This window comes from Carassius gibelio, chromosome A5 (assembly GCF_023724105.1).
Source record: "Carassius gibelio isolate Cgi1373 ecotype wild population from Czech Republic chromosome A5, carGib1.2-hapl.c, whole genome shotgun sequence".
Classification (NCBI taxonomy): domain Eukaryota; kingdom Metazoa; phylum Chordata; class Actinopteri; order Cypriniformes; family Cyprinidae; genus Carassius; species Carassius gibelio.
The window spans coordinates 32,020,471-32,033,099 of record NC_068375.1 but is presented as its reverse complement, the minus strand read 5'-3'; the positions used below and the strand labels follow the sequence as shown (position 1 = coordinate 32,033,099).

General features: G+C 40.9%; 1 protein-coding gene across 1 annotated transcript in view; it reads left to right on the top strand.

The window, feature by feature from the left end:
* fam222aa (family with sequence similarity 222 member Aa) overlaps window positions 1-12,629 on the top strand; it is a 55,864-nt gene extending 43,235 nt beyond the window's left edge. Inside the window, exon 3 of the mRNA XM_052595802.1 lies at window positions 9,424-12,629. Coding sequence (XP_052451762.1) covers window positions 9,424-10,880 — 1,457 coding nt within the window. The 3' untranslated portion in view covers window positions 10,881-12,629. The remainder of the gene's footprint in view (window positions 1-9,423) is intronic.

Below are 12,629 nucleotides of genomic sequence, written 5' to 3'. Positions count from 1 at the left end.
AAACTTCTGCTAATAGTGCAGGGAACGTAAATCCATTGCTTACTTAAAGGTCACTTCCAAATCAACTAGTATTATATTGATAAATATAATCGAATTATATTTAAATCTAATTTGCTTATTAAAAGTTGAACAAAATCGAATCCCATGAGAAATCTGTGTGGGAAATATGTTCGCCTTTTGTGTCACTCCTACATTATTCTGGATTATGTGGATTTCAGTTAAGATGACAGCATTTTGCCTGCAGAATTTTGGCCATACTAAGGTAAATTTGACCACACCTTTAGAGATGCTACAATATTAAAATGATTATGGCATATTACCAAAAAAATAATGATATTAAAAATCTTTACTATTTTTGTCTAAATAAATAATACAAACATTAAAAATATATTATAAATAAATCCTTTTAAATGCAAGATGTGAATTTAGATTTTTTTTATTATTGTTTATATTTTGAAAAAAAAAATTAATAGCAGGTGAAACAGAATGCATTACTCAATAAATATTTCTTACAATTGTCTACAATTGGGGGGGGGGGGGGGGGGGAGCTGTGTACCTGCTGGATGTTGCCTTGCTTCTGTCAGTGTATGTGTGTGTTTTTCTCAGAATCAGTTCCTGTTTATCTGTGCCTTGCCACAACCCATATTTGTTGAGCCAAGGCTGATGTGGTTTCGTGTGTTCATTGTTCTGTTGAAACCCAGCGGCTGTTAAACCCCTTCTCTCCCGCTTCTGCAAGACGTGATCAGCGCTGCTGGACATTTCAAAGCTTTTTATTCTTTCACCTCTCAACCGTCACAGATGGTGTACAAGTGTACAAACGTCATCTGTGCTTCTGTAGAGCGCTACCCTTCATGAGAAGTTGATATTTTGGGATGCAAGGCTGAAAATATTCAGTTATTTTGTGTCACAACTTCTCTTTCATCTTTGCACCATTTCCTGCAGATGCCTCCCTGAGGATGCTTGCACACATCTGGCCCCTCGTTCTCTCTTTTTCTCTCATTCTCAACCTTGATGCATCGCTTAGAAGAAGGAATAAACAGCCTACACAAACAATTCCCATTTTTTAGAACCTCCAATTACAATTTTCTTCCCACTCACATTCAGTTATATTTCTCTGATTCCTCACCAAAGCGCACATGCACACTCTTTCTACTAATTAGAGTAGTGTTAATTGAGTATTTAGGATTATGCCTCCTCCACACTGCCTGTTCACTCAAGGGCGGTACAGTCAGCGTGAAGGACGCACACTCTCAGCCCATGCTGACCTGGGCTTTTCATAGCCCCGCTTACCATGACCCACCTACCCCACGTCAGCTTTTAGCCTGCGGGTGTTCGTCTGCCGTTTGAGACTGCAGTGGGATGGCAGGGAGATTGTGGAGATAAGGTCCTGTTGTCTTTTTGTGTGAGTGCAGGGCATCTCTGGTTGGTGTGCGTTGGCGGTAATGAGAGATGGCATTTAGAGAACTGCCGCTCTGACACACGGGCACTCAGTGCCAGCCGCGAGTGATTAAGGACAGAGGTCATTCCGCTAATTATCCCCCTGTCTTCCCGCTTCCCGCAACCTTCCCCTCCTGTCCTCCCTGAGCGCTTTGTGCCTGGCAAGACGGGATCATTTGTCCTTATGCCAGAAGAGGAAAGAGGCACAATGCATGACTGAATATGCTCGCCGAGGACAGCACTGATATTAGATTGCTCGTAAACGTGTGGCATCAAAACAGCTAGCTAATGCAATGGATCATTTCTGTAAATCAAAAAGGAATAATCAGCAATAAATGGACAGGACAGGGCTAGTGTAATATGGTTTGCTCACACTTACTCTCACTCTGTTTGTGGGACTCAGTAGTTCCTGTTCTGTGAGCGAGCAAGGAATGGATTGCTGCCTTCCTCAAGGGAAATAATTAATCCGTACAAGGCTGTCGCATGTCGAGATGAAGCAAGTGTGAAGCATTTTGCCCAGGAGGCATTGCAGACTGTCGCCCATACAGACACCTGTTAGAACTTCTGCCCCACATTAGCATACACAACACACACATACATATTGCAAACAGGAGTAACCACAACACCTTATACTCCACTGAGCCGGTGTGTGATAGCGTATGTGGTTTCACGTCTGCCTATTTACTGGAGTATGTTGTGTTTGCATTTGTGGCGTGTTTGCGCTGCAAGCGTGTCTCTTATGTGGATATGTTATTGAGCTTATCGTGTGAACGCCGTGTTTAGGTGTGTGTGTCTGTGTTTATCAGAGGACGCCATCTGCACTGTGCTCGCAAGCGTGATCGGAGACATTGAGCACCAATAAGTCACGCAGGTCTGAGCTGATGAAAGATCTCACACTCGCTCTCACTCGGGGGATGGCCTATGTGACAGATAATGTTAGTGTAATATCAGGGCCAGGGGAAGTGCGAGGAAACAAGTCAAACAAGTCATGTTTGAAAGTTCAGCGTGTACACCATCTGGTCCTTTCTTATATGGTCATGTCATCATGATAAACAAACATGAAGTTAATAACCGAGGACTGATTAGCCTGCCAGTGGTGTTGAGATTATAGATAAATGTAATAATAATTATAAACACAGATCAATTTGACTGGCCATAAAACATTATTTTGCATAATTCATATCTATGATTGAAATCAAAATTTAAAGTAGTTTCGATTTTTGTTTTTGCATAATAGATATAGATATATATATATATATATATATATATATATATATATATATATTAGAGCTGTAATCGGGCCATAAATGTTAGACCCGACAGGACCCGAGCCCGACAGGTTTCGGCCTGAGCTCGACAAGTACATTTTGATTGACAGCTCTTTAAAAGCCCTAACCTGTTTTTTTTATTTTTTTATTTAACCTTTATTTAACCAGGAAAGGTCCCATTGAGTTACAGTAACTCTTCTCCCAGGGAGTCCTGGCCAAGACTGGCGGCCAAAAGTTTCAATACATAAAAGACAGGACATAAATTACATAATACACTACAAATCTCTATACACTATACATACTAGAAAACAAAACAAGACATTAACGTCAGCAAATACAAACATACAATTGTATAAGATACCTAATTAATAACAATTGCACTGTTCAGTCAGAGTTGACTTTAAAAGGTTTTTTAAAAGTATTAATAGATGGAAGCCCGACATTATTCAAATGTGCACACACACTAAGCTCTTTTGTCAAGAATGAGTAATTTATACATGTTTTAACATAATTTATTCATAACTAACTAGACCACTTGGAAGTAGAAATAAAGAAATAAAAGAAGTCCTATGTAACATCTTAACATCTCAGCATTCTAGACATAGGCTCATTTAACCTATAAATAGACCAACACACAAATAAAAACGAGTCTTTTTTAACAAATTAAATTAAGATACATTTTAAATGAAGATGGTTATGTGGCAATAACGAAATTAAGATAAAGGCTCAGCCGGATTTGCTTCGCCACTAGCAGCTGACATTTAATAAAAGAATAAAGCCAACATTAGCGTAAATACTCTGTCCACATTATGCATTTAAGACTCAATGAATATTTAGTTATCATTTAAAAAACCTTTACTCACAGAGATTAGGCTAAGCCTACATGTTTTTGTGGAGGAAAATGATTGAATCCACTGTAGATGTCTTCAGCACATTCCTACACTCACTGAGGGTGCGTCATTTTTCACATTATACACTATTCTTTATAAATTATTCTCATTATAAACATGGTCAAAACTTTTCCACACCTCAGACTTTGCTTTAGTTGCTGATGAAACCAAAACTTAATCGCCAGAGGCAAGCCTCAGTTACACCTACTCAGCATCCATTTTTGCATCTTTCTCGCTCTAATCGAAACGCATCACATGACCGCTCGTTTACCTCACAATCTGGAGCGCAAGCCCGAGCACGCGTAAGATTATATAAATTAAGCCCGAACCCATCGGGCAAAGATCTTCAACTCTAATATATATTGGTTTTTGCCAAATAAATATTGGGGGGAAAACACCCGGAAAGCGAGCCAGCCTTGCCGTGTCATGCAGTGGAAAAGCACCATAAGGGTACTAGACACTTATTGGCTACTGAAAGCATAATTAGCCCAACATATTGACTGAACAAACACCTAAGTAGCAAGTCCTGTGTAAAATCTTTTTAAATGATGGATGTTCCCATTCGTTGGGCACAGATTCCGTGTGGGCCTGTTTATAAATTTGACATGGTAAATTATTGTTTAGAAAGGTTTAGCAAAGAATCATCAGAGAAAATCTGTGATGGTTACCTCAAACTTGTTTGTCCACCTCTCTTTCTCTCTCCACCATTGTGCTCATAGCTGCTGTAATAGCCAGAGGCCTTTGTGGGTTCCAGCAGCTCTCTATGGGTCCGAAAGGCCTCTAATCCCTGTGGCCCATGAAGTGTGAAACCCTTTGATGGCAGGTCAGGTGCTGCAGGAGGCTTTTGCCTGTTGACAAACTAGAGTGGGCTACAGAGAGAAAGACTGCAATAGCGGCTTTATCCATGTATGAAAGGTTTCAATGGAGCAGTTTAGGAATGGAAAATATGGACCTGTCACCTAAAAAAACACATGGCAGCAACAGCATTACCTGTGCTTTAATGATAATTAGCATGTTTTGGCCCACATCGTGAAGTTAGGTGGAGTGAAGGGAAGAGAGAGATAGAAGGCTAAGGGAGAGTAACATGGCAAAGCATGGCTCCTTAATTAAAGCATGTGATGATCAAAGGTAGACACCCGATCCAACCCCCCCACCCCCACCTTACGTAAAGGAGATCAGAAAATTGGCTCATCTATTTGCATATGGACCTTTGAAATCTACTGTTTTTTTTTTCTCTCTTTGGATCCAATGAAGTGAGGAAACTGTCAGTCTAGTTGTATCATATACACACACACACTCGTGCACACACAAACCCTCCACACCCACCCTTCTGTGCTGGCTGTCAGGGAAACATCAAAGCGCTGTTGCGCTGCTGTTACTGAGGGAGTTGGAAGTGTCGGCCCCTGCTCTGGTCCTTCATGGGCTGGACAGATGCTCGACAGCCCCCATTTCATCTGACCCATTTAGAACACCTCCAATTAGACTGTGACAGCACTGAGACGAGCATCCTTTCATCCGCTGCCCAAGAAGATGCCAGCTAACATACGTGCTTTAAACACTCTGCAGACCTCTGTAGCCTCGGGAATGCTTTAAAAAGACTTATTAGACATAAAAGAGCTAGTCTGAGATGGAGAAAGCTTGCTGTTTGTTTATATTCCTGCGCGAATGTGGCGTAAAACATGACATGACTTTTATTCTCAAATAATTTTCTAGAAAATAAATAATGATGGATTAAAAAATTATAAATGCAATGTTTTTTTAAAATCCATAAAAAGGTGGTCATAAATAAAACAAGTGTCAATCAGTGAAAGTGTTACAATAATTAACTTTTGTTTCCTTATTGGTCACCTTCCTCCTTGTTTTGGTTAATTGATTATTCCCCACCTGTCTCCAGTTCCCTCATTACCTTCTGTGTTTAAATACCCGGTCTGTTCAGTTCCTCCTGGTCCGTGATTGAATGTGAATGTTTGAATGTGAAGTTATCTGTGAATGTCTATGTTAATGCTGAATGTAATATAGTATATTGTCTGTTATTCTCCTTCGTCATCAAGTAAACTCCTCATTTTGATCGCTATCCTCCTCTAGCACTTGTCTTTCGTTTAGCACATACCTCATTTGTAACAGAAAATGACATTCAAATAAAAGCAACAAAAAATATTTTATGCATTAAATGTCATATTGTGTACATATTTATGGAGGTCTTGTCTGATCTAAAAGCCAAATGAAGTGGGGTCATGCCACATGACAGTGATCCCAAACAGAGGTGTATATCATCAAACAACAACAACAGTAGCACAATCGAATGCAATTTTGTATTTTTTGGTCTTCTCTAGAGTCCTGGTTCCAATTCTATTTGAAATGCTGTGGTCTGAGCCAAGCCACTCAAGCAAGACATCCTATAAATATACATGAAATGAAACTGTTTTGGGTAGAGGAATGGGTCAGGTATGTCCTGTCTTCTGGAAAGGTTTGTGCAGCAGCTAAAGAAAATGTTTATTTTACATTCTATTTCGCATTTCTTTTAAGATCCTTTTCCCATACACTTAATTGTTCAAACTGTTCAATGAAGATAAAGCACTATAACAATGTTTATCTTTAAAAGTAATTTATTATCTAAAAAGTATTTTATAGTGCCTCATCTTAATCGAATGTGTTATATGGTATGTTATTTATATATGATTTTAATGATTTTTTTAAACTATGAAAAAAAAAATTATTTAAAAGAACCTTGGCTGCTTCTACATATTTGACAGTGAAGGTGGTATTTTTCCTTAAAAGCATTAATTGCTAAACATTTGTTTTCTTGACTCTGCATAGATATGCAACCTCACAACTTTTCTCTCTTTTTTTTTTTACCACATGCTATTAGATTTTAAGAGCTTAAAGCACATGGATGATGTAGATTTAGCTGCTTGAGTGATTGACCTGTGTCAGCTTAATGGAAGCTAGAGAGGAAAAGATGTGTAACAATCAGAAATGTAACTTCCTCACAGCTGAATCCCTGGAGTTCTGGAAAACCTCTCTGACATTTGCTGACACTGTCATTTATGGCAGTTTAATTTTAGTCAGAATGATAAAAACAACCAGAAAATATGCACACTTTACTAAATATATAATTTTTGAGGGTTGGTAGTCATTTGTGGCAGTTGATTTATCACTTGTAAATTAAGTGCTTTGCCCGCTCCCCCACTGCCTTTTTGTAGCACTGAACTAAGTAGCCATGAAATTGCCTGAATAATGTCGTTTAAATCCAATCTCACACGGCCCTTCACCTCCGCTCATCCTCTGTGTTGCCTCTTGCAGCTCTTTCTACTTGTTTCCCCAACTCGTTTTTCTCAGAATCCCAAAAGCCCTAGGTTTCTCTGAAAACGGCTGATTCAAAACCCTGATCAAGCCAAAACAGAGTCCAACTACAAGGACACTTTGTCTTGCTGTTTGACTATTAGACATTAAGGTTTATTGGGTTTTTTATCATTTCCTGCCCTGCCCAACATGTGGGCCTTTGCGTTTTAATAGGACTGAGTCAGTTTTGCAGCTCAGATTTTAATGGATGTCTCAGTTGTGTTTTATGACAAAGCTTTTAAAGTACATTTTGTCTCACAGTTTCTCTGTATAGGCTGAAAAAACCCGGTTACAAATTCCCAGGAGGTGAAGTTTTCAGGGGTTCATGGGAGGGGTAATGTAGGTCTGTCTCTTCATTTGGAGATGGTCTGATTGAATAATTGAGAAATTGGCCTGGCCAAGGCTAAGACCTACTGGTGCTACTTATAAATCTCAAATGTGTCAATGCAATTAAACAGGTCTTTTATCCTCCTTACTTCCTGCTTGCTCTCCTTTCCGTCTCCAAGGGTAACCCAATTTTGAACAATAGAGAAGCCAAATTAATTTCACAAAGCACTGATTTAATAACGCCCTAGGTGCCTGATTTCAAGTTTAAAAAGAGCTATTTATCCAGGGATAAACCTCCACTGGAAAATGTGAGAGAGAGAGAGGACTTGGTGAGAAATAAAATACAGTTTCTATAGACAGGCTGAATTTAAAAGTTTCAGTATTCACATCGTTTGTGAATTGTGCATCTAAAGTTTGTACCCTTTCATTTTCGTTCTTAGCAGACTTTTTCTTACCATTTGAAGATTGCAATAATGAAAGTACATGCATAAGGTCAATGCTAAATACTAGATGGGCAGCTGAGAAAACACAATGCATGTATTTAAAGAGCCAGTAAGATGAAAATTCTAAGCTTCCTATCACTGTTTATAAGTCCTGTACAATAGGTTTAAATCCATCCAAGGTTAAAAAACATTGTAATTTTGTCAAAATATCATTTTAAAATTACCTCAATTCTCAGAGATCCACAAACGGTTCGCGCGAAGCTGTTCAAAAGATTCAGTTTCCTTAAACCCCACCTTTCGATAGCATACTGTGTTCTGATTGGTCAACAAACATAGTCAGTTTTGATTGGTTGTTCCGCACACAACTTCATGGTAAACAATGCGTTACCATCTTTTTGGGGTGAATTATGTCTTATTCCTCTCATTGCGAAGCAAACAGTAAAATAAAAAAACTTGAACAGTCTCGTTGCTTTTTCTTCTGTGTGGGTGTATTCAAGCCGCACGCTTCAGTTTGAATCTGAATAGCGCGTTCAGCGCGGGGGCGTGGTCACATTAGATATAATGAAGGGAGACGTGAAAAACGGACATCGCGTTTTTCATATGGATTACTTTATCACAGAATATCTGTTAGCAGCACTTGTTACACTTCATTTTAATGACGTGTTTGTAAAAAAAGGTCAGCACAGACAAAGGCTGCAGACAGCACACAAACAAACAAACACATAACTTCATAATCATACTTCGCGTTGTGATTCGGAGATGCTTGTTGGTCTAAATAAAGTTGGTAATGAACCCTCTTTTATGGCCAAACCCTTTGAAAATCCCGCCTTGTACTCACCGAGATTAGAAAAGCAGTCATCAGTGAAATGTTGTGAACACAACAAAAGGGATTTGTTGTACTGCTCTGGTATTGTGGTGAAAATGAATTTCAGACATTGGTTCTTCTGATCTTCATTCTTTGGCAGTGAAAATAAAACAAACTTGCCTTTACAATTAAAAACACACTGTCTCCTTGACATGATGCTCTCACACCAACCAGAGCATCTGTGTGTGTGTGGGGGGGTGGGGCGGGTCAGAGTAGTTTTGTTTCTCCCAACACGGTAGGCGGAGATTATTATGCAAAGTGTTCCTAGTGACGTACATAGAGATGGGCAAAAGATTTGAAATCTATAACGACTAGTTTCAGCGATTCAGAGTCGACTCCTTACTTTAGAAGCCAATAACTTTATAAATCGTGTACTTTTTGGTTTAATTACTTTGCACATTGTTTACACTGATGGACAGTTACACCATACACTGTAATACAGGTAATTTTTCATTTCCCATCTGTGTGGCTCTTTAAAGTCGAGGAAGGGTCTTATTTTCTTTCTTGTGGAAAAGGCTGAGCTGTTTTTGTAATGTAATCCAAAAAGAAGGACAGCTCATCTAGAGTGATGCCAAAAGTTGTTACACACCTGAAGGCAACGACTATGTGACCTTCAAACAGATAAAGAGGTCTTAGGAAGCTAGAAGCTTGGCACACTCTCTACTAAAACAGACTGGGATATGCCCAAAAAGATGGAATATAGAGTGCCAGAGAGTTATTTAGAAGAATGTCCAGGCTACTGCATTCTGACACTGAAATGACAAAAAGTTGTCATATTTGTGGGCCATGTTTCAAGTGTCTTAACGTCTGACTCATGATTTTCTTATACATATTTTTTTTTTGTCTTGCAGGCGAGCTGACTGTCCCCATGCCTTCCCCGCGCTATCCCAGTGCAGCAGAGCTGGATGCCTATGCGCAGAAGATGGCCAACAGCCCTCTGTCCATAAAAATCTTCCCCACCAACATCAGGGTCCCCCAACACAAGCACCTTAACCGGACTGTGAACGGATATGACACCACCGGACAGCGCTATAGCCCCTACCCCCACCTCCACACAGGGGGCTACCAGGGTCTGTTAGCAATAGTCAAACTCTCATCATCGTCGTCATCATCCTCATCTTCCTCATCATCTTTCAACACAAAGGGCGTCGTCAAAAACTCTGAGGGCAGGAGGACTAAGTTGTCTCCGGCGCAGATAGCAGTGGCTCCTTATCCGCCTCCCAACAGCAGCACTTTAGGTCATTGCCACGGACAGATTGTGTACCACACAGGGCATCCCAAACCGCCAGAGGCCACCACTCTATCAGTCCCCCCTAACGTCACTGTGGCCAGCTCCGTCATCCCTGTTGCAGGGGGCCGAGGATTGAACCTCCCTCCTCAATCGAATCTTCCCTCCATCCAGAGCATCATTTACCAGATCAACCAGCACTGCCAGGCCCAGGCTCTGCAGCAGGTGTGTCAGAACGGGGCCTCGACGGGACCTCCGAACCGCAGCCCATCCAAACAGGGCACCGCTAACTCCTCAGGGGGGACTTACGTCACTAGTGTGGCTCCGCAGGGAAACATGCCCTATTCAGGGATGGTGCTACCAGGGCAGAACGGGGAGGCAATGAAGGCTGGGGTGTATCCCGAAGGTATGGAATATCTGCTGTGGCAGAAACAACAGCAACAGCAGCAGGCAGTTTTGAGGATGTACAGTGGAGGGAGCGGAGGTGGAGGTGCCATCAGCAAGTCACCTGAAACCTGTGCCCCAGGAGGGTCCATCATGCTCGGAGGGGCACAGGTGTCCTCCTCAAGAGGTTATCCGATGACGGCCAGTACGAGTGGTGGCGGTGGACTAGACAAGGTCAGCTCCTCGCCTTTGAACTGTGTGGGGATGCATGGGAACTTTTCTGTCGGTCAGTACTTTGCGCCTCCATGGAACAGTGTTCTGGTGACACCGGACAGTGACTGCTACAACCCACAAGAGCTGCCAGGAGCTACAACCACAGCCGGACCAGTGACGGGACACAGGGAGCTGGGATTCCACCACCATCACCAACACCCTCATCATCATCACCACCACAACCATCATCATCATCACCACCCCCCCATAGACAGCACGGGTCTGTGCTGCAGTTTGCCTAGTAAGAGTCTATGTAATGCTTCAGTGTTGAGCAGCAGTCTGCAGTCACTGGAATACCTGATCAATGACATCCATCCTCCCTGCATCAAAGAGCAGATGTTGGGGAAGGGATACGAGACCGTGTCTGTGCCGAGACTATTGGACCACCAGCATGCGCACATCCGCCTCCCTGTTTACAGATAAGAAGAGACGGGACTGTCCAATATAAAGAGCGAATGGAAAATCTTTAATCACAAACTGCAGTTCTTGCCATTGCCTAGATTTGCAGTGGAGTTCCGTGATCCTGCTCAAAGCAGACTGGGGGAGATCTGGATCAAAACATGGTCGGGTGAATGCTGGAAAGCCAATTGGTGCCTCTCGGCTCAGAGCTGAGAGAGAATTGCTGGCTAGGAATTGGAATGTTCCTAAATGTGGATTCTTTTTTGCCAAGAGGGATTTTTTCTTTTTTCTTCTTCATTGTTGTTGTTTTCCAATTGTTTCTCTTTTTTCCCCTTTTAATTATTTTATCGGACTCATTTAAATTATTTGTAATTTTTTTTGGTTTAAAAATGAAGTATATATGGCCTCCTCTCCTCCCCACATCGCAAGTAGCCGTTTGGATTAGCATGATGAAGATGATGGTCTTAAAGCACCACGGTTGTCTATAGAAGATACAGTTAAACCTATGCTCACATAACACTGTAAGAGGTAATGGTATGCGCACATTACAACATTTCAAAGACCAAAAAGGCAACTAGATCAGTGCTTTTAGGTAACATTAATGGATAAAATGGAAAAACCGTAGTGTTAATTGATTTTTCTTAGAAATTGCACTGCTTGGGGTGTAATAATGTGTGAAAAGTCTTGGCAGGTTGGAAATTAGACATTTGAATATAATGTATTTAAAGAACATGAAGACTTGAACCTATTTTTGTTGTTTTATATATATTTGTAGTATATAATATGCATTGGCTGCTAAGGGAGTAAGAGTGTAAAATGCTTAGGTTTTTAATGTTTCGTTAAGGGTCATTCGTTTTGATTTTATTCTCTTTTGGCTGCAGTATAAGTTTCTGCTGTTCTCATGGTGTAATCAGCACCGAGAGCTAAACAACAGAATTCTCATTTATTTAACACTGGAATCAAATCTCCAAATAAGCAGATATATAATGAAAGCTCTGTGAAAGCTTGTGTGAAAGCTCTGAAATGAGACCGCCCTCATTAACAAGATTAGGCCGATCCGGTCTGTTTAAAAAGAAACATCATATAAACTCTGGAAATGAGCTGTCTGTTGTTGGAAAGCTTGTTCTTGATTGGTTAGGGATCAAATATACCTTCCCTCACTGCTTTGAAGTACCCTCGAGACCATTAAATGAGGACCTGAGAGGAGTTAAACTATCAGAGGTGTCGCTTGACCATTCCTTTTTTTGAAACGATAAAAACAATCATTGCCTCTCTTGAACAGAGGTGGAAGGAGAGGTGACGAGCGTTTTTCTCAGCTCTGTGCTAGCGGTTTGAGCCGGGTTGAGGCCGCTCGTAAGCTTTGTCTCAACACTGAAATATTTATTCCGACTGTGACTTTCCTGTGAATGTACTGCACTTAGATTACTGAGAAGACTAATGCCTTGTGGGACAGAGAGGGGGAAAATAAAGAAAAATTGGATGGGCACAGCGGTCCCTGGCGTTAAATTAGCATTTCTTTTGTCAGTCAAATTTCACCGGTAAATTGAATTTAAAAACTCAAGTGAGTCGACAGGGGTTTCTGGCGGAGGCGAAAAGCTGGCTACAGTCTAGATTTATGAAGTGCAATTATTATGACTGTATTAACAATTTTGTTTTCTCTGAGCTTACACCAAAAAAAGAAAAATGTAAAAGTACAGCTGTGTCTACATTCCCAATGTACCACATACTCATTCCCTTCTTGTTTTGAGGTGCAAAATAAAATGATTTCAAGAA